This window comes from Balaenoptera borealis, assembly GCF_965194805.1.
Source record: "Balaenoptera borealis genome assembly, chromosome: 1".
NCBI lineage: Eukaryota > Metazoa > Chordata > Mammalia > Artiodactyla > Balaenopteridae > Balaenoptera > Balaenoptera borealis.
In genome coordinates, this window is record NC_138860.1 from 43,057,543 (window position 1) to 43,080,167 (window position 22,625).

General features: G+C 43.3%; 1 protein-coding gene across 4 annotated transcripts in view; it reads right to left on the reverse strand.

The window, feature by feature from the left end:
• Window positions 1-501: 501 nt before the first annotated feature.
• Window positions 502-22,625, reverse strand: part of PTPN14 (protein tyrosine phosphatase non-receptor type 14) — a 168,561-nt gene continuing 146,437 nt past the window's right edge. For 3 of the 4 annotated variants that reach the window (XM_082401376.1, XM_082401375.1, XM_082401378.1), the window contains 6 exons: window positions 19,098-19,241; window positions 17,719-17,937; window positions 14,422-14,550; window positions 11,760-11,994; window positions 7,898-8,061; window positions 502-3,214 (listed from right to left, as the gene is read on the reverse strand). In XM_082401376.1, the coding sequence (XP_082257502.1) occupies window positions 3,086-3,214; window positions 7,898-8,061; window positions 11,760-11,994; window positions 14,422-14,550; window positions 17,719-17,937; window positions 19,098-19,241 (1,020 nt within the window). In that variant the 3' untranslated portion in view covers window positions 502-3,085. Of the gene's footprint in view, window positions 3,215-3,258; window positions 7,119-7,897; window positions 8,062-11,759; window positions 11,995-14,421; window positions 14,551-17,718; window positions 17,938-19,097; window positions 19,242-22,625 lie in introns of those variants that run through there. The other variant, XM_082401377.1, reaches the window with a different exon arrangement.

Sequence of the window (22,625 nt, forward strand, 5' to 3'; positions counted from 1 at the left end):
GGAGGGGGCCAGAGATGGCCACAGGACTTGGAGGCAAACAATCACTGACTAATTACAGTCCAAAAATAGTTCCTCTTCTCAATCTAGGACCACAAAGGTTGTAGAAGTAAAATTCTCTCTATTTAGGGTTCTCGGAAGTTTATTACTCAGAATATTCCACGTTTGACATCCCTGCCTAAAGCTGCCAAATCCTCCTTTACTTCCTATCCAGGGAAAGTGGTGTCTAAATGTAAATGAGACCAAAAGGTGGTGTCCCCTTAAAGCCCAAGGAATCCAGTAAAGCACAACAGGACACGGTTCGGCTTTGCAAGCAGTCTCAGCTCAGCTCAAGGATGAAGATATCAAACTCAGCCCCCCTGGTTCAGGGACCACAGTAAACAAGGAGGAACACTGGGTCAATATATCCAAATGGGAGTGGATGAAAGAAACAAAACATTTCAACTGGAAAAACTTCAAAACCAGAGGCCTGAAAGTGTTGGGTGGCTTTGTTGTAAGATGGTATCTTTTTTTTTTTCCCCTCCATTTTTGATTTTCTCCCTTCAAGTCGAAACTGCAGCAACAGACCCCGATAGCTCCAGCTTCAGACTTGATACATCGTCAGGAACTCACTCCAAAAGCTCTAACTAGATAACTAATTTAATACACTTTGCCTCAAGGTTTATTCCTTGGCTTGCTTCCCAGATATAAAGCATCTCTGGGCAATTATTATGCAGATGCCACTGAAAGGACTTTAAATGGCGGCTGCTAATTTAACAGGAGATAGGTTGGCATTTACTGGAGATGTGAAAAGGAAGGCAAAATGGGCTCAAGGGCCAAAAGCACTTGTTTTTAAAAACAAAATATGGGGAATCACTTTTAAATGTTTTCCTTTGAGTTTCAATACAAACCTTGGCTAAGAAATTGGATACTGAACCTACTTCTTTGCATTTTGTGCATTCATGAATATTCCCAGAGCACCAAGTGGCAACAGTGGATGAGTTGAAAGGAGGGCCGTGAGTGATAAGCTCAGAGAGTCAGCAGATCTACACGCTGCCCACACGAGACATTTTAACACTGCCCACATGGGGGCCTGAGAGACGAAAGAGAAATACCGAAGTGGTTCCTCAAACAATAAACCAGTAACGGCAGACCAACCGTTAAAACATCCCTAACAGCAGAATATCCCAAGGATGGAAAGTCCCTAAGGAAAAGGAAACAATACCTCTTTGCTTGCTGATAATCCAATTTCTGAGCGTCTCCTAGTGAGGGTTACGAGCTCCGATCCACTGAAAATACACGTCATACTAGTGGTTTTCTTTTTCAGATCACACAGCAAAATTCCAGAATCTATGGCGCTCAGCTGAAGTTCCACTCCTTGACTGATTCTTTAGACCTTGGAAGAGAAGGTAGGAGGCCCTCCATCGCCAGATACTGAGTCCAAATACAGAGAACCACCACCATAACACCTGGCCAGATGTGAAACCAAGTTGATTCATACTCCAAAGTAGTTCATCAGGAATCTGCTTCCACACCTGCCTGTTGTGGTGACCGGAAGCCACAAAGGCGCACTCTTTCTGATCGATTGGATGCCATTCTTTCTTTGCATTTGCAGCTCAGGAGGAAAAAAAAAAAGGTAGCAGTGGAAGAAGGCATCATGGAACACCCGCAAAAGTCAATTTTAAGAACAAAGCCACAATTAAAAGTTGCATCAAGAAAAACTAGACAGTAGAGGGAAGAATTCCCCAGAAGTCAGCAAGAGGGAAAACGTGCAGAACATTTATTTATTGTGTACTAACCTACAAAATTCAGAAGGACGATGACCAATGAAGGCACAGAAGGAGACGAACTAAGGACTGAGCTTCAAACTGAGGGCAGGGTTAATACCACAACTGACCAGAGTGGGCTGTATGGAGAAAAGGAAAGCAGCACACATCTCACCATCTTTCAGCAGGTGGGCCAAGATTTCAGCAGGTGCAAGGTCCTGGGCGGGCTTAGTTCTGATCCTGCAGGCCAAAGGCTGGAGGTGCTAGCAGCACAGTGGGGATGACGCTTGGGGTGGCTCCTGGCAGGGGCCCTGCCACCTGAGTGCCAAGGAGCCCCCATACATCAGCTTTCCCAACCGTTTCCTTTATAACCTTTCCATGGCACCCAGCACCTTGACCTTCAGATCCCCATGAGCACACACTTCATATTTAAATAAGAAACAATATCAAGGGCCTGCCTGTCTCCTCTTTCTTCCACACTGGTCTATTATCTTCTCTCAATCAGGCAAGAAGCGGAGCTGCACAGACAGCCTGGCCCAGGGCCTCGAAGGCCACCAGACTAGGGTCCACTGAGCCAACAGGGAGAAGCAGCAAATATCAAGGGTGCAATCTCCAGCAGGGGAACAGGCTCCGGAGCCCAGAATAAGGAGTGGTTGAGAAAGATACAACACAGAGTCCTCATTCATCCCGGGCAATGGCAATCACTGCATTGGAAAGGGAGCATTTCCTCTAGCTGTTCCTGTCTTTAACTCAAGCCTGGGAGGAAAAAAAGAGACTACTGAGGGAGAGAGCAAAAAGGGGAAAGGGAAGGAACTGCCCATCAAGCCACAGGAGCCCCCAAATATAAGAAAAGAGTGTTGTTCTTCTCCTTCAGGAAAGGGTCTTAGCCCTTACCTTTATATTTTAGGATGAATTCATTTTCTTGCCATCTTTGATTTGGATGTGAGCAATCAGGCTGACAAATTTCAGGGCTGGTTACAAATCTGGCTGCAACTTCACTAGAGATGTCTTCTCTTATGCCTCTGTCACCCAAATAATCCACCAGGCAACCCTCCCTACTGACCTATTACAATGCAGATCGGTCAAAATGTGGTTCAGATGAAAAGTACTACATTATTGTGAAAACTGCATTACGATGATTCACAAAGGTTATTCCAAAGAGGGGGAAAAAATAAATTATCTCATATAAAATAATACATGATGTTTGTGAATGATCGTGGCTCCTGTCTTCAGGGAGCCCGTGGCCTGCCTGCTCCGGCCATCCGCGCCCTGCTCGGGGAGCAGATGTTGTCTGGAGGTGCTTCCCCATCTGTAAGATGGAGCTGGGTGCCTCTTCCGGGGGGTTAAATGAGTCTGGAGTTTTGGAGGAACTGGATGAGGACCTGGTAGACAAACTTGTACTGAGCGATGGTCTGGATCATGAACATCCTTTGCTCCCTGAGGAGCCTCAGCATCATGGGCACTTCCACCTTCTGCAAGAAAAGAGAAGAAGATCCTGAGATGCGGTGGGGGGGGGGGGGGGGGTCTTCCCTTGGCTCCTTCCTCATTCCCTCACCCCGGAAGCACTCACTCGCTGCCCCTGTGCAGGTACAGGAGAAAGCCAAAGACAGCCCCCTCTGGGTTATCCCAAATCAAAGACCCTAACAGCAACTGGAGAAGCTGGTCGTCATGTACCACTGGTGTGATATTTTAACTACAGACCAGTCCACTAGAGAAAACAGAGAGGCTGGAGTTAAACCCGATCGGTACTCTTAACGCTACCATGGCCCAATGGTAGGATTTAAGCCCTTTCTGGGTCTTCGTTTCTTCATCTGTAAAATAAGGATAATGATGCTTTCCTCCAATGGCAGTGCGGCCTTGGCCAAGTTAGTGACATTTCCTCGGCAATAACACGGGGTGATAAACAGTACCCTCCTCAGAGGATCAAATGAAGAAATGCATGTAAAGCATTTAACACAGTGTCTGGCACATAGTAGGCTCTTAATAAAGACTACTCACTGTCTCATTAATATTAATGAAATAAGAACACTCATGCCCATCCTGCTACCCCGAAGGATCGCAGGCATAACCAAGTGAGATAATTTATGTGTAAACCTTTAAAACATCAAAGCACGATCTCTGGACACCAGTCATGCATGTTTGGAGTGAAAGTCTTTAACTAACGATATCTTGAGTATTAAATGAGATTGCCAATGTGTAAATTCTTTGAAGATCTCCAATGGAAAAGAATTAATACAACGGATCATTGGTGCCATGGTGTCCCCTCACTCGTGTCACTTTCATCCTCCTGGACCAGCCAAGGCAGAAGCACCATGGAGTCAATGTGCCATCATGGCCTTGGTATACTTCCCCCTGCTCTGGGAGCCCTTAATCCAGGCAAACGACCACACCCACGAAGTCACCAAGGACTGAGCAAGCATCAGAAATAAAATAATAAAAACTCAACTGTATGTCTTTTCTTACTTTACTTTCAAAAGTCATTTCAGCTATTTCCAAACTTTGTGTAGCTACAATACCATACATGCCATCCTGTTTAGTCGCTCTTCTCCAAAACTAGTTAAGTAATACCACAGATTTAAAAGGGACAAGTCCCTGGTAATAAGCAAAGAGAAAAAGGCATGTGAATCCTTAAACTATTAGTCAAAATACAGAGCCTAGACCATAAGCTTCTGATGGTAACTAGTGGTTCTGTGCCTAAACTCTACTCCAAAGTGACTGACATCATGATACACAACACAGAGCACCTAATAATGAACTGAACATAATGCATGATAAGCATTACTCTGTGTTGGGCACTGAATATAAGGATAGAATACGGCTGCTCCTACCTCATACCCATCAAAGGCTTTGACAAGAGAGGCAGGGTCACGCAGAAGCTAAGAGCTCATCTCCCTGTGCCTCAGTTTCTCTTTGTTAGATGACGGTACTAACAGAACCTCTCTCGTAGGGTCATTGTGAAGGCTACGAGCTGTAAGGCTCTTGAGATAGTGTTGCCACATGGTGAACACTACATACACGTTAGCTGTGGTTATTATAATTTCATTCTCGTCATCATCACAACCACCACCACCTCCTCTCCCACCACCATCTCCTTTACCTCAACCCTCTCCTCCACTTCCATCTCTGCCACCACCACTATCATCATGGTCATCACCATCTCAATAGCCTGTAAGACTCAGCCCCCTCAGGCTGACTCAAGGACAGTATACTAGCTGATATAGGGCAGTTTGGAGACAAGACAAAGTTTCCCCCTGGTCCTCAATGAAAGAATCCTTCAGCTTGCCTTGAAGATGCACTTCCACAGGCCCTGCTGCCCACTGTCCCTAACCCAAGGAATCCGGAGGCAGCTGATGCTTGCTCCATCTTGCTTAGAAGACATCCCTCCCACCCCCCTACTCTATGAAGGAGGGATAACCAATTCAGAAAAGCAGCAAGATCAAGACATCTTGCTCTCTGGCTAGTGAGAACCTGACCTTTTGTAATTTAGCTAATCTGGGACAGGTGGCCAAGAAAGAGTATCACAAACCATGAAGCTGGTGCGTTCTGAAAACAAATGTATGGGCATTAAAATGTTATAGCTAACATTCAGTGACCAAAAACAACAGGGCACAAAGAAGCTTCTCAGGGCAGCCCAGGAGAATCCCCCCTCGCAGCTCCCCGACTTCACGGTTAAGCATCTTTGCTCCAGGAAAAAAAAAGGCATTTCACTGACAAAACTAAAACTCTATGGATTATAGACCAAAACATAAAGTATCCTAAATCCAGAAGCCATGGAAAGAAGACGGGAAAGTTTAGACAGGAGAAAAATGGGACAACCAATTTTATATTGATTTAGCAAAATCTTTTGTTTAAAAAACAAAGAAACATGGTTCCACGCCTCTTCTAAAATAAGGGTTTGAATTTTACTAGCCAGGTCTGAAGCAGAACCAGTAGAGACCTTTTTTCTCCCTAGCCGTCTACCAACAGCAATTATGGGAAATGGGACAGATAAGGCTGGCTACATGTGCTAGGGGAAGGGAAGTGAAAAATATGAGTCATCTTGCTATCTTTGAATATCAATGGGAACAGAAGTCCTTTTCGGACTGACCACATTCCAGTAAATGTTCTGGCATACAACTGGGCATTGAGGAAATCTGCTATGTCTGGATACACCCTAGAGAATTTAATCACCCTGAGCCCTCACCGAGTCCACTCAAGGCCCTAGTGGCTGAACCCCTTACTCTGTACCACGCTGGCTCTGACATCTGTAGTGTTCCACTGGGCCAGTGACATCTGGTGATCGATGAGCCTTCATGTCATCGTATTACTGAGGTTCAGCCTTTGATGGGTCTCCAAAGAGCTCTCAGAACACAGCGATCCTTCATGTCAGACCAGACTGACAAAACAGCTTCTCAAGTTGAAAAGGAGGAAGGGGGAACAGAGGAAGAGCGCGCGGGGAATGCAGCAAAGAAGGGGAATTTGGCGAAGAAAGTGACATGAGGAAAAGATGTCTAAGTGGGGAGGGGATGGTGAGGCCCTTCTTCCTCCCCAGGAACCCACGGGTGCTGCCAGCGGAGCTCGGATATGCTTGAGCCACGTGTACCCAGATTCCACTGCATCTTAGTCCATCTTCCCAGCAGTGAGCGGATCTGGGACTTAGTGCCGAGCTATTCACTCTACTAGAAACTCCTAGAGACTTCTAGTAGTGACAGAGAAGCAATCAAGAAATCTCATTTGAGACAAAATGATAAAAACTCATAGAAGATGATGAGATTTCTGTTATGTAGACTCAAGTGATTCCATGATGGGCATTTTGTTCCCCAATAGAATGTTTGTTTGTTTGTTTGAACAATAGGCCACATGTGATATAACTCCTCTTCTACTTTTTAGCAGCACAAACATTCATATGTACAGACTGAAAGTCTCCAAAATTAACTTTTTATAGGCAGGGAACTTTAAAATCCTTTGAACATATTTAAACTGGGCATTTATTGTTTTCTGAGAAGTTTGAATATAACAAGCTCCATGGGGCAATATTTAATCTGATCTTCAAACCATTGAGTAAATACATATATTGTTATATAAATTCCTTCACAGAACATGCATTATAACATTTCCTGATTTTAAAACTATCAAACTGCTTCAAAAGTTTCCTTTGATTCTCTAAGCTGTACAATTTGGAAATTGAACAAGAATCAAATGACACTTGGCATTTGGAGGCAGAGTGAAGACAGGAAACAATTCAGGGCCAGGAGGTGAAAGACCTCACTTCAAACCTTGGCACCACTGCTTAAGAGCCACCTGGCACTGGACAAGCCACTAGATTGTTTCTGGACCTCAGCATCCTCATCTGTAAAACCGGAACGGGACGTGTGCTGCTAGTGGTGATTAAAGAGCCTAAGAAAAAAAAAGTGAAAGCCATCTAAAACCCCTAAAGCCCCCTGTGAGAATAGAAGGCAGAAGAATTGTTCTTTAGCCTTTGATTGCTATTTGTCTCATCTCTACAAAATCAAAAGCCCCTCGGTGTAACTCCCTGACCTACAGCAAGAAGGGAATGCCACACACCGTGTGGGCACAAATTCAGCCGCAGCCCGCGTCTATGGGAGAAAAGCTGGGCCTCCAGCCTCAGCAAAGGCAGGCCACGTCTGTGCCCTCGGATTATCTACCCGGCTCTGCTACACACCACTGCCAGTCTAGACAAGAGCAAAGAGCCCCCTCAATAAAACTCCCCACTAAAGAATGCAAAATGTTTTTAAAGTACACACATTTTCACGTAGGAGTTAGGGCAAAACACATCCCAGAAATGCAAGACGCATCTATACTATATGCGACCCAATAACCCACTGTGGAAAATTACCCACAATAAAACCAGACCTTCTACGAAACACTGCAGACTTCTGGAAGTTGATGCCAGCAAAGATCAGATTTTCTAAATGTTGCCTTTCTCACAGTTTCAACTCTTTTTCTATATTATCTGGGTCTCTACACAGAGCAGTGAAAGGCAAAAGATCAGGAAGGTTGTAAATGTCAGAGTCCAACTAGGAATCACAGGTCTGGAAAACTCTCGTCAGGAGAGAGGAAGTTAAACAGTGGAAATAGAAGGGCACAGGTGAAGGTTTGGCCATGGTGTAGATTGGTCCCCAAAGTGGAGGATTCAGAAGCCCAGAATGACTTACTTCATTATGCTCCAGGCAGTAGATCATCAGCTCAGAAAGGATGACCACGCCGGTCCTTCCCACCCCAGCACTGCAGTGGACCACGATCGGGGGGTGCTGGTTCTTGGTGCTTTCCAGCATGCTGTTGGTATGGCGACGGACCGACTGGATCTCCTCCAAGTAGGCTGCAAGACAAAATGCAGATCTTGTCACTGATGTCCTGCATCCCTTTGCATACAAGTGAGGGGAAAAAAAAACTGACTGTGAATTTTTTTTTTAAAGTGACAATAATTTACAGTACTTACAAGACACTAATTATTTGGCTGGTACCCACGCTACAGTCCTGGATCCAGAAAGGACCAGCTGGGAGTCAATTAGTCCATGGGAGAATTTGTTCTTTAAATTAAATAGTTCTTTTTTAAAAATTAAATTCTGTCTTCCCCTCTGCAAATCCCAAAGTCCCCCAAGCAGATGATTCTCGACATTACTTACAGCAATTCCTACTATTAACAGACTGGGATCAGACACCAGCTAGGTCCCCTTGAAATGCCCGCCTGTCAGAGCCAATTTCTGGTGGGAAGAGCGTCCATCTGCCCTTTCTTCCTTCCCCTCACTGAATGAGTGAATGTCAGCTGAGGCTTGACTCCATTTTTAGATTATAAAATAGACTTTGGGGAGCCTGGTTTTCAGCTTGGATCCCACGTGGTTATGTGAGTAGCTCCAGATAACCCCCCTTTCCTGGAGGCAACATGTGGGTGGGGTGTGTGCCACGTGCCCCGTCAACATCTGCTTAGCCCCGTAGGGCTGTGCAGGAGACTGTTCGCTACTCCAACTGGACACAAACGGAAAATCGCTCAACCCAAGCCTTAAAGACTATTTTTTTTAATGGTCATGAAAAAAAAGGAAAAGTATATAAATGTAATCCTCAAACAATCCAAGAACCGGAAAAAGTCAATTAGTAACTGAGATTTTATAGTAGCTAGTTCAGGGGAGAAGCAGATTTGAAGGTTCCTGATACTCAGAAAATCTCATCCCAGTGCAGCAGTGTAAAACCAAATGAGGAGAAAAACTCAAACTGCTGAAGAGAAAACAGCATTCAAACCATTCTCGTAATTTTTTAAAATTAATTAATTAATTTATTTATTTATTTATGTTTGGCTGTGTTGGGTCTTCGTTGCTGTGTGCGGGCTTTCTCTAGTTGCCACGAGAGGGGGCTACTCTTTGTTGCGGTGCGTGGGCTCTAGGCGTGCGGGCTCAGTAGTTGCGGCTCGCGGGCTCTAGAGCACAAGCTCAGTAGTTGTGGCTCGTGGGCTTAGTTGCTCTGAGGCATGTGGGATCTTCCCGGACCAGGGCTCGAACCAAGGTCCCCTGCATTGGCAGGCGGATTCTTAACCACTGTGCCACCAGGGAAGTCCCCATTCTCGTAATTTAAAAGCACCTGTTTACACACAATGACTAAGAACTCCAATTTCCTTTATAACCTCATTTAATTAGTAATCTGAAATAGTTTACCCAAATAAACGTTTACTACCACCACCACTAATAATGTAAAATGAGATAGAACAAAACAAAAGAGGGAAGGCAATCTGAGGTGACTAGATAAGGTAGCTGCTATTGGTACCAACATGAGTATTTATACTGAGCATGGAATTCCCTTCACAATTTTTTTTTCCCAAAGGGGAAAAGATACTAGGCAATAACATTTTCTGACGGCAGGCAATGTTCACATACAAGAGACAAGGTTTTTCTTGTGCTAAATTTAAGGAGAGAAGTAAAAGGAATATTGATCAATAAAGCAGATGCCACCATCACGGGGAATTTCATGAAACACAGAGAAATTAGATTTAAGCAGATTCTTTCTCTAGCAATCATATTAATAAAGTTCCTTAAGGTGTAACTGAGTGAAGACCTCTGGAAGACAGTTTGACCCAGTTCCTCTGCATCCAAGTAATCTCATTTAAACACAAACAAAAATCTCCTAAAATTCTTAAAAACCTAAAGAGCCAACATTTCTAAGACCCTGCTCAGCACACTTGTCCTGAGTTTCTTAGAAAGGTAAATTAATAAATACTGTTTAAAAATATTCTCTATATTTTTCAGTAATTTAAGATTGGCTTTCCTTAAATTGGTTCTGATTTAAAAGATTTGATTATAATTTTAACCATCTTATAAATTCAACCTTTTATCAGATCTGTTAGCCAGTCATCAAACGGATCTACTTTTATTGTTTCCATTTTCTGAGTCTTGCTTCTAATAAAGCAATTAGCAAAACAGTACCAGAAAGGAATAAAAAGAACACTGTTATGAGGAAAGAAAGTTCTGCAAAGGTCACTGTGCTCATTAATATTTTGAGCTGCAGGTAACTGTTTGACCTCAGGCCAACCACCAACCTGCTCTAGATCTCGTTCTAGATCCTTTGATTCCAATCATCTTTCTTACTCTCAGTGTCCGACTCCTTAAGAACCATCATCACTTTAATGAAAAATGAAATAGCTGCATTGATAAATAAGTGTGCATCAGAATCTTTCTGTTGGAACTTGTGACATGGTACTTTTAGGTACTTGAAAACCTATTCTCTCTTCTCTCCCCCACCCCTCCTACTCTAAATGAATATCAAAATAAAAATCAAGGTTTTGACATTCTCCAACCTCCCTTTGTTGTGGCCACAGGTCTTCTGCCAGCTGGTGAGTCAACAACATAGCAGGTGTAGTAAATGTGCAGGGCACCCTCAGGCCTCCTTCCTAGCTGGGTAAGGAAGGAGTGGGGTTTCCTGCAAGTGCAGGATGTTTAGGCAAGTCTGTGGAAGGGAAGGAGGCTGCTGCAGCCATCCCCAAAAGCATCAGATCTCACCTCTGAACTATGATCACCGGCCTGTCTTCGTCATGAGACCGCAAGAGCCTTTAAAACAAAGACTGCTTCATTTCTGCGTTCTAAGAGCCCGATTCAGTGCCTGGCACGTGGTGCACACACACCCAGTTTTTGGCCTTACAAATAAAGTACTGCGTACAATCTGGATGAATTAGTTTCTAAGATAACCATAGCTTGAAAAATACACATAAATTAATGAATCCAAAAATGATAGTTTCAAATACTACAAGTTGATTTCAATAATTCTTAGTATCTTTAATCGTAGGTATGAGAAACTACTAATTGGGATTTACTGCTGTAGGAAATACAGGGCTTCCAAGATATAAATTTTCATGAGAAATTTTTAAAGTTGTTTTTTCTTTATTTTATTGCTTTGTGTGTGTGTGTGTGTGTTTTTTTTTTTTTTTTTTGGTTGTGGTAAAATATACATAACATAAAATTTACCATTTTAATCATTTTAGTGTACATTACATTAAGTGTACAGTGGCATTAAGTATATTCACAGTGTTGTGCAAGCATCACCGCTATCCACTTCTAGAAATTTTTCATGGTCCCAAACAGAAACTTTTTATCCATCAAACAGTATCTTCCTATTCCCCTTCCCCCTTGCCCCTGGTAACCTCTATTATACTTTCTATCTCTATGAAGTTGCCTATTTTGGATAACTCATGTAAGTGGAATCACACAACATTTGTCCTTTTGTGTCTGGCTTATTTTATTTAGCATAATGTTTTCAAGGTTCAGACACGTGACATGTATCAGAATACTAAAGGTCTAAATCAAGGTAGAACCAATTAGTTTACCATATTAGCTCATCTGCATAAATGGTAAAGAGAATATGATAAATGCCATGTATTAGTCTTCTCTGTTCTACACATACCACTGAAGTATTATATACTGAATGTTGTAATACTTTTGCCACTTAAGAGAAAGTAGACTCTCTTTCCATTTCTCCTCCAACTGATAAGACCATTATTACTGTTGGTAAAACCCCGACAGGGAAGAAAAGACTTACACAAAAATCCTTGGACATCCTCTGGGCAGCCGTGATCTGGCCAATCAGTATATTGCAAATGCCACACTGTCCTTTCCTGCCCGGACAAAAGGTGCTTGACCTTCAAGCCTGTGGTTGCATAGCAACCGGAATCTGTTCGGAACTTTGTGGTGACCTTGAACTTGCCATAGGTGGCTGAGCTGTGCTTGGAACCCAGTTTGGGCCAGTATCGGTGGCTCTTGGTTCGTCCGCCTTCCTGAATCAGACACAGAAGCAAAATTGGACGTGAGTCAGGGGAAGCTCTTATCCTCTTAATCTTAAAATCTAAGGACAGCGGAAAACTTGAATGGCTTCTAAGTCACTGACTCAGTAGCATCATGCAGTGTCTATCCCAGAGTAGATACCCATACATCTTAGCTAACACCAATAATAAGATTTACCACGCAGTTACAGCAATGGAAAAATTTAAAGATTCACAACTGGGCTGCAGTTGAATGTTAGAGAGAAGAGCCAGGGTGAAGACCAGAGGCAGGAACAAGCTACGTGTGTTCAAGAAACAGAAAGGTCTTCAGTGTGGATGGCAGAGAAGAGGTTAGAAGGCCTCCTGGTCCACGGTAGGGAGTTTGGATTTCACTCCACGGTCAGTGGGAAGCCATCCAAAGGTGATGAAGTGACCTTAAGCAGAGGAGTGACAGATCCCAGTAATCGTTCTAGGTCATGCTTCTCATGTCGGATGCTCGGCCCTGGGCTCTCTCTGTTACACCCCACCAGCCACTGACGCTGTCTTTATCATCTAGTGTCAATCTCACGTTTTTTTCAGCCTGACCCATTTGTTTTAGTTCCATTGACAACTGAAGCAGAGGAAAACTGGCTTTACCCCTCTTCTCTCTCCCTTAATTTTATAATCTTTTCTGGGGGTATGCATTCTCAACCATTTACAAAATGAGGTCTATTTTAAAGTTTTGCACAGTTTTGATATCATAGGAGTGGGAGCAGGGGTGGATGAGATGGCAGCTTAGAAGGGGACCCAGCGGAAGTGGGTGGAGCGAGAGGAGAAATGTCCAGCGTACGGAGCTGGAGGAATGAGTGGCAAGTGAAGGCTGGCCTGCTCTCAAAGCAATACATCTCTGGGTGACACAAGTAATCTTGCCCTGATTCTTTTGGTTGAATTGAGTCTTCTTAAATTTGAAGCACACCTGCCTCTTTTATTTAACCATCCTGTGAAAGCAGGTTTATCTGAGGCCTTTAATTTATATAACTGCTGAGTACCTACATCAATTACAGATTTCAAAAGACTGTAAGTCTCTGGCTGCCTCACAGATCACTGGATTTTGTTCCTAAGACTGGTCCCTTCATGTCACTCAGGCTTCAGCTCAAATGCAACCTCCTCAGAGGGCCCTGGGCTGCAGTCTAGTCTAAAGTAGCCCCACGGCCACCCTCCATCCCATTACTGGTTTCATTTTTTTCCATGGCACTTACCACTATCCGAGCTGACTATGTTCACTTTTTACTGTAAATCCCACTGGGATGTAAGCTCCCTGGGGACAAGGATCATGTCTGTTGTGTTTACCCTGGGGTCAGCACAGATGGTAAGTACACACTGTTTTAAGTTGAATGAATCCCTTCCAAGGATGTAATTCGATAAAGTGATAAAACTAGAGATTTTCAGGAACATTTACTCTTTGTGGGAAGGTGGGACAGAAGGTCAGCCTAGAGAAGTACAACTGGCCTGAAAGAGCCCAAAGTCTTTCATCACTACCTTCTAATGGGCTGTTCTGGAAAGCATCTGCTCAGAAGAGTTAATGAAGGGAACATGACTTTTTTTTGTTTTCAGTTCTTTCTGTTCCCCATCCTTTTAAAGTTGTTAGGAAAGGGATATGCAATACCATACATATGGTAAAAAACAAACAAACAAACAAACAAACAAAAAACTCTTTTTCCTTAAATGACTTCAAAACATAAGTTGAAATTTAATGAAAGGAACAAAAGGAAGTGGTTAAAATAAAATTTTAAAAAAATCGAGACTATGACAAGAGAAGAAACCCAAAATATCTTCCCCCAAAGACAGCAAGCTCCAAGCGAACTGCTAGACGGAATGGGGGTATATGCCAGTTTTTGGAACACCACGTAGACTTCTCTAGTTACAAGGGAAAAACTATGTTTGACTTGGCAAAGGAAGAAAAAGATTTTTTTTTTCTCTCCCCAAAGAAAGAGGCCTCCACAGGAACAACAGCTCTGGTCTCTTTTCAGCTGATAAGCAGGAGAACATGGGAGCTGGCCACGCCCGGGCTTGGGAATATATGCCGATTTACACAGAGCAGCCCCAAAGTTCTCAAACTCCAGTGGAAAGATCATTGCTTTGTTTGGCACACACAAGTGAGCTGGCTGAACTGAAGTTTGGTTCTTTTTTGTTTGTTTGTTTGTTTAATTTTAGTTCATGGTGATCCAAGGAAAAGAGTTAAGAGCTGGATAAAAACGGGACATAACAATAAATTATCTTTGGAAAACAAAACAAACCTATATGGAAGTAAGGAGAGAAAAGAGATGCACGTCAGAGAGAAAAGGATTTGCAGAGAAATGGTGCTGCCGGAAGGAGGATGAGGCAGCAAAGTCATCGACACAAAGCCCATCTTCTGCCCCCACCCCCGCCGGGACAGATGGCCGTACGGCCATTCCCCCTTACCTCCTCTGCGGTGACCATGGCGATCACATTCGCTCCCTGCTCCCACACCATCTGCCAGAAGTCATGGCATGTGTGTGGCAGAGGCCCCTGAGTGGCGATGTAGTGCCATTCTGCCCCACCAACCACCACCTGGAAACCAAGGCAAGCATTAGTGAATAAACCCCAAATCCAGGACAGAATTACATGCTGACCACGGGTCCGTTTGTAGCCACCTGAAAACCCTGAATAATATTTTTAGGCCAAATGTGTTAGTGCTATCATCAAAAGCCCTGACACCACGGATGGCTGGTGACACATGCTCACATGAAAATACTTTTTGCCACTCAAGCTTATTAAAATATACTTCATCAATTTTGGTCTACAACCCACAGTAACTATGTACAAACCAGTGCATATTAAAAACATATATATACATATATATACCCACATATACAATATTACATGAATATATGTATATAACCTAACGATTTGTTACAGAAATAACAGTTATGTTTCCAATGTGCAATGTACTGATAATTGCCATTCTTTTCTCCTTTTTCTAGTCTATTCCATTAAAAAACAAAAGAAAACAAAACAAAAAAACCCCAAACTGCTCCCAACTACTAAATTGATTTCATATACCACTACCATATTGTGGTCCACAGTCTGAGAAACAGTACTCCATGGCGTCCTTTTAAATAACAGAAAAGTCTACCATGGAATAACACGCCTTTGGGAGCAATGTCTTTCTACCACTGCCCTGGTATGAAGTGTGTCCTAAACCTCTGTTGTACCCGCTACTCTGTACCACATACAGTAGAAGTATCATGAATGTACTTAAGCCAACAGCACACGATATTTTATCATCACCTTCCCCTCGTACAATACCACAGCATCCAACTGAACTTCGGAGTCATGAGATGATTTTGGATAATACAATCAATACCCCACACAGCTCAGGGTGATCTTGGGAGGATAATTCTGCAGCTGTAAATATTAGCAGCAGAGACGCATCAATAAAAAGTCATGCCTCAAGTGTGGAAGCTCATGGTATCAGGGTGAAATGGTGGCCTTTGGAGGGATTCTTTCTGGGTTTGCCTCCATTCCTGTGCCTTGATACTGCCAAGTCAGGCTCCCTTACACGTTCACCAGTGGGGATCTCAAGATGGTGCTAGGGGCAATGCAGTGATCACTTTTTGAAACTTTTTCTCTCATTTATTTTATGAAGCTATATACTAACTTGATTCAAACAAAAACAATGTCAGTTATTGTCTCGTTACACAAGGCATGTTTAGGTCAAAGCTGGCAAGCAAAATCCATTTTCCGAGTACTGGTGGGAGATAACACTCATACATTTGCTGGCTGGCTGGCTAGGAGTTTGGCTTATCTGTGGAACTGTGATTTTAAACATTAGCCTCTCTGGCACCCAACATATAGGAGCCATAAATACTTCCAGAGTCTGCTGCTGCCTGGGGCCTTTCAGCATATTCCCAAGTACTGACAGGAGGGTATTAAAAACTGCATTAGAAACACAACCACCAAAGCTACTGAGGTAGATTTCACAGATGTGATTCCACGTCTGGAGCAAATAAATCTCTGTTCTGTGTTAACGGCTGCTTGGAACCCAGGGAGAAAACATTGGCAAGACATACAACTCTATTCCAAAAACACAAGGACAAGTTCTTGCAAGCTCTCTGGGTCTATTAAACACACCCATGTCTAACCCGGATCCACAAGATGAAATGTGGGCCTCAGAGAATATGGAGGAAGGGGTGGAAGAGATGTTACCACCACCCACTGGTCACAGCGCATGCAGACTGACAGCTTTTTCCAGAGAGCAGATGGAAAATGGGGGAGGCGATCTGGCCAAAAGAAGAACATAGTATATTACAGCTGTGGAAGCTTTTCTCAGACAGTCTAGCAAGATGCAGCTGTGTGATCTGCATCTTTGCATGCATTATTTTGGTCATTGTTTCCTTATCTAAACTAAGCCCATGAAATTCACCACCATCAGTTTCCTTCAGAGTTTCCTGGGGCTCAGTTTTTACTGTTTCATTGTTTTGAGAGTTCTCACTCTGAAAAATAAGAGTAGAATACACAATATGATCCATGAGAGTTACGCCATCCTATTTCTTTGGACAGGACTTTCTGACACTTAAAAAATATATGTGGTTATCTATGCTCGGTGAACAAAAACACTACACCCAACCATGGTACACTTCCCATATTCTGTATCAAAACCGTTAGAACTGATACATGGGCCAGACATCTGGCTGTATTTTAAAGGCTCAAAGGAGCCTACCTATAATTTGGCTACAGTTGAAAAGTCCAATGAAGAAAGGAAATAATGCCAGATACAGGTTTTCTAAGGTTATTGATCACAGCAGACTACGAATCTGAACCTTGTATTGTTGAAAAGCATCCTGTAACAACTGTAACAATTATACTAATACAATTCACATTAGTACACAGATAATTCCCCTACTTCAGAGGTCAGAGCAAATGGTGACATTCTAAACAAATATGCTCTGTCATTAGGAGCCCTGAGGAAGGTAAGCTATTTAGCAAACACTTCACTGCATGCACACATGTATCCATAACTCTAAATTTTAACTGAAGTAAGGCTAAGCTGACCAATTTTAAAGTCTATGAAATACTGAGATATGAAGATTTGCAGTACTTGAAATAGTAACAAAAATTTAATGACCCAAATGCATTGAATAATGTGGCACATTTTGCAAGATTCATTATCAACCACACCGTTACGGCTTATGTTTAAATTAGCCCACTCTTCTAAATATCATGCAAATTTGGGACTGAATTCAGCTCTGGGACTTCAGCTCTAAAGTACCTAACCAGTAGTATTACAAGGGAGAAACAGTAAGTTTCTGTTGTCTTGAACATCATAACTCCAGTGACAGAAATATAATGCCTGTGATTTCCAAATTCTCCGTCATCTGCAAATGACAAACTGAAAGGGCTAATCCTCAGCTTTACCTGTGAGTTTTCGGGAGAGTTACAACGCACAGAGAGAAGAAAAAGTTAAATCCTCTGTAATGAGCAAGCTTCAGAAATAGCTGACCTGAGGTTTTTTTCCCTGAGGCCGCTGGGCTTCCTTCTCTCTGTGCAGTGATAGGCATGGCCTTCCAGTTGACTAAGAAAAGCACAGGAGTTCAAAAACACTCCCTTGCGGTTTGGGGACAAGCCAAGATGCACAGTGGCAGCCCATATGTTTTCTCCTCCCTGCCCTTTTGCCGTTAACCCAGCAATCTTCAACCAGCCTTCCCAACACGCCCCTCTCCACCCCCCACTTCTTACCTTGATGTGGGAGGCGTTGATGTAGCCTGTGTTATTTTCTTTGGTCGGTATGAGCTCTACGCGGTTCTCCTCATAGGGGACAACCTCGCGGATACGGCTGCGCTCAGCATTCTCTGGCAGAGCCGCTGTGCTGAAAACGCCATTTGCCTTTTTCTTTGGAATCTGCTCATATTCTGTGAACACCATTCCCTCTTCGAGCTTCTTCTTCAGGGTTCTGAACTGCAACAGAAATTGATCTCCAGCTCTCTGAATTATCTTAACCAAACACTCCAACCAAACCACCAGATTTCTTAAAATATTTACAGTGACGGTGTTAATAAGTAGTTTCAAGATGGACAAACTAATGTTTGATTATTTGGTCTCATTACTGACCATACTGCTAGTGTCTCTTTTCCAATAACCAATTTCCTTCTCACTCATACCTTAAACAGAACAAATCTGCCAGACCAGGCAAGAGCTGAAATTCAAAATTAGTATTTTTGTTATTATCACCTCTGTTTAAAGTTCTAGTGATAAGGAGATTGTTAATCTTAATTACCCAAACGTCCTTCCCTCCACTTACACAGCTGTTCTTAGCTAAATTTTAAGATGATACTGGCCCACAGTCCTCTAGTTGTGAGGATTAGACGCCCCATCTTTTATTTTTCCCATGGTCAAGCTACTAATAACAAAATATGGTATTAATTAGATTAAATGATCCCTCTAAAGACCCTTCTGGCTCTAAGAGCATGCTAATACTTCATACATGCTGGCAAAAACCTAAAACCCTAATCTTATTGTAATGCACTCTATTACATTTACATGACCTGTTTCTTAACCTGACAGCAATTTCAGGAACTAAAAGAACATGCTTCTTCACCTCTGAAACACTACCACGCAACTTCTGGTTACTTTTCAAAACCAAAGTTCCCACAATGCATTACCCTAACAATTATAAATCAGCCATATGTTATAGCCAAACGAGGGGCCAGCGTATTAAAGGATTCTATAAATGCGTGGGTAAAAGAATCACTCCCTAATAAAGGGTATTTGTTCACAAAAATCACAGAAATTGAGAGCTACAGCAACTGCTTAACTTCTTCATTTTGCAAAAAAAAATAAAGACACAGGCCCAGAGAAATTGAATGACTTGACCAAGGTCACACAGCTAGGTACGGGCTGGTGTCTTTAGGGGTCGTCATGGCACCAACCTGACAAAGAAACATGAGATGCTGAAAAGGATCAATTTAATACAACACAGACCAGGTCTTGCTAAGCTTCAAATTGAAGAATGAATTCGTCAAACACGCCTTCATGCTGGCATGTCTGGGCGAGGAGAGAGCGTTGGAATCCTAAGACCACAGAGAATGAGTCACATGTTTGACAAGCCCAGCGCTTACCCTCTCGTCCATGGGAACTCGGGTGGCATCAACGCGACTTTCTTCCCGCCCCGAGCCCCGAGCAACCGAGAGTCCGTTCAAGGCTGCCAACATCAGTGGTCTCTTCTGTGCCTCCAGGCCTGCCATCTTCTGCTTCTCTAGATTCTTGCGGCAAGAAAAGGCATGTTCTCATTGTTTGTAATACCAGGAGAATGCTGGAATGTGTTTTAATCTCCCCAAATCTGTAACTCCCCAGCCAAGGAATGCAGACAATCACCATTAGCAGGGCAAATTCAAACACAGTCTTCCCATTATTCCCACTGTGCCGGAGGAAGCCGGCTCGTCCAGGCCTCCTGAGCTTTTATTTAAAATAGAGGAATGAACGAACAAACAAACAAACAAGAGCAAAGACTCCATACAAATACACCCTGCCACGGGGCTCACAAGAAAACAGCGTACACGAGGCACTTCAGGAAGATAAGGGCTGAAGGAAGACAGGACAAGGAAAAGAGACACAGAGATTCATGAATAATCAAACTTAATCACAATGATGGACCTTTTATACAGATTAAACAGTAAAAACCTTATAAAAACTGTTGGTTGCATTCTTAAGAGGTTGGATACATGCATAAATAGACAAAAACCTTCCCAAGTTTCCATTCAGAGGGGCTAAGACTGAGGGTGTTAATCCTGTATTGACTCTCTCTGGTCCCCGGGATATCATCCCCAAAATGAGAGCTGCTGTGGTTTAGCAAAGTCACTAATACCACAGCCTGGGGCCACCGGAGATGACCTACCCAGGAGCACCCTTCATGCTTCATCCGGAAGACCCACAGGAATGGACACCATGGCTCCCAGCGACCATGGTGAAGAACCACTGGATGTGACTAAGCCATGGGAGAATATGGATCTAGGGGCCGAGCAGAGCACTTAGGGGAAGGTTTGGTTGTTAACACCTGGCCCTTGTTTGTGGGTTTTCAACTCCTCTCTATCCTCAGCTGCACAGACACTCTGAAACTGGATCAGTCAGGGCTCCTGTTATTTGGTCTATGGCTGTGCTTCCTCACGCCCTCTAAGCTGATTGAGGTACCAACAAACCTCCATTTACTCATTTCAGGCAAGACAATGGGAGCATTTTCCACCAAATAATTTTGTCTTAGAAGACAAAAGAACAGAGAGACTTCATAAAGCATAGAAACAGATGGGTTTTACAGAGTTTATGATTTTGATCCACACGAAAGTGAAACCAATTTGCAGGTTCCTTTGGTTGCCACAGATGAAGGAGTCACCTTATTCCTGTTTTCTTTATTCAAACTTTTAGGTATTTTTTTTTCTTAGTCTGTCATTTAGAAATTTACTCCCCAGAGAAGTATCTTGATGGAGCCACAGTACAGATTATTCTAATTGTGGGTATAGGGGATGGCATTACACCCCTACATGCAACCCCTCAATGCCACCTACACTCAGAATGGAGCCTTGGGAACTATACTCAATATCCTGGGATAAACTATAATGGAAAAGAATATGAAAAAGAATATATATGTATATAAATATATCCGAGTCACTTTGCTGTACAGCAGAAATTAAGCACAACATTGTAAATCAACTATACTTCAATAAAGTTAAAAAAAAAAGAATGGAGCCCTGGCCTTTATGAGTGATTCTGTCAATAAGATGCTTGGTCCAGTGACAGGGCTGACCCATGAGACAAACCAAAGGAGCATCTCAGAGGAAGGTTAACTGTGAGAAAGTGAGAAAGGTCCCAAAGGTATAATATTCTTAAGAATGGCCCTGGTTTCTCAACCCCAGACAGATTTTGAAATTTTTGGATTTAAATGTGGTGGTGGTGGTGGTGGTGGTGGTGGTGTGTGTGTGTGTGTGTGTGTGTGTGTGGAGGTGTTAGTTTACTTGCTTATTAGTTTGTTTTTGTGACTCTTCCCCCCATTATCTCTTTTAGTTGAGCAAAGTTTTAAGAGAGCAAAATTTTTTTTTGTAAATGGTCCTAAGGTCCTCCCGACAGCCCTTCTGCTTCCTTCCCACCTGCACCATAAGGTAACCCCAACTGGGCCCAAAGCCAAAAGAAACCTATTTGTCTTTCTTGGGAAAGGATTACTACTTACCTAATGAAAACTGAAACCCCAGTGATAACCTGTTTCTCTTAGCTCCTCCTCACTTATCCTATCAGCTTATTACCAGAGATCAAAAATAATTAATTCAAAGATCTGATTTGGCCTTTTCTATTCCCAGTACCTGATTTTGGGTTAGGTGACTACAGACAGTGAAATGCCTTCCAGGCAGCAGGAGGAGCCAGGAGAAGCTATCAAGACAACAGGCCTGAACTATCCATCAAATGGACCCGCAGCTCCAGAATTGGAGGGAGGGAGTTGCCTGCAGGGCAAATTCTCACCATAGCTGTCTCCCTCCAGCTCCTATTTGGTTACATTTTCACATTTTCTTATCCTAGGGAGGCCCTGACAGCCTTCTCTTCTTAGCCATGCCTAACAAGCCAGGCAAAAGCTACCCATGGTGGGGGGCGGGGGGGTGGACAGACAGCCATCTGAGATGCGGGGAGGTCATTGGGGTGAGTTTCTTCATAAAGACAGTAGAGACCCATCCCAAGCATCAGTGCCAGTGGCGTGGTCACCATCTTGCCTGGCTCACTGAAGACCCTCCAAGTCCTACTCTGAGGTTGGGACACCAGCCAAGGGCGGCAGCCCTTGAGCTCACAAGTGTGTAGGATTTGGGAAAAAAATCAGGGAAGGGACTTCCCTGGCGGTCCAGTGGTTAAGACTCCGTGCTTCCAATGCATGGGACCAGGATCTTAGCTGCTGGTCGAGGAACTAAGATCCCACATGTTACGAGGCATAGCCAAGAAATAAACATTTTTTTTAAATTAAAAAAAAGAAAGAAGAAGAAGGTACACATTTAAAAAAAAAAAAAACCAGGGAAAATGACATAGGGCTGGGGTAATGATGTTCCTGAACTAGTTAAGGGGTAAAATTGGCTATTCGCTCTTACCCAATGGATGGGATGGGAGGACACATGGAAACAGTGGAAAAGGCCCTTGCTCCTTTGTGATAACGCCTGAAGCACTATGTAGGGAACCAGTGCCATGAATCTGGCTACAGGCTTTTGTTTAATACAGGTAACAAGAGAAGAGAATGAATACGGCCTAAGTGAGGCTAGGGGACCGTGCAGGCAGCAGCTGAATGCTTAGACTGATGGGTTCTTGATACCCATCTTGATACCGAGTTGTGTTAAAGGGGTGTGAGGCCAAGAAGTGCTGAAAATCCCTTTCTACCAGTGATTACTTTTCCCAAACTCAGAAAGCTCTCCCCCCAGGCACCCAGCCCCGCATCTCATTCCATCCCCCGGAAAAAGCTCCCCCGCAAGGCACCTAGCCTCACATCTCAGCCCAACGGTCTTATTTCCCACAGGCACAGCACAACTTTCACAATTTCCCTCTAGGTGGAAAAAGTTACGCCTGTACCAAATTCTTAGCAATACTCCACGGATGGCCAAAACCGTGAGGCTAAGAATGTTCTTAAG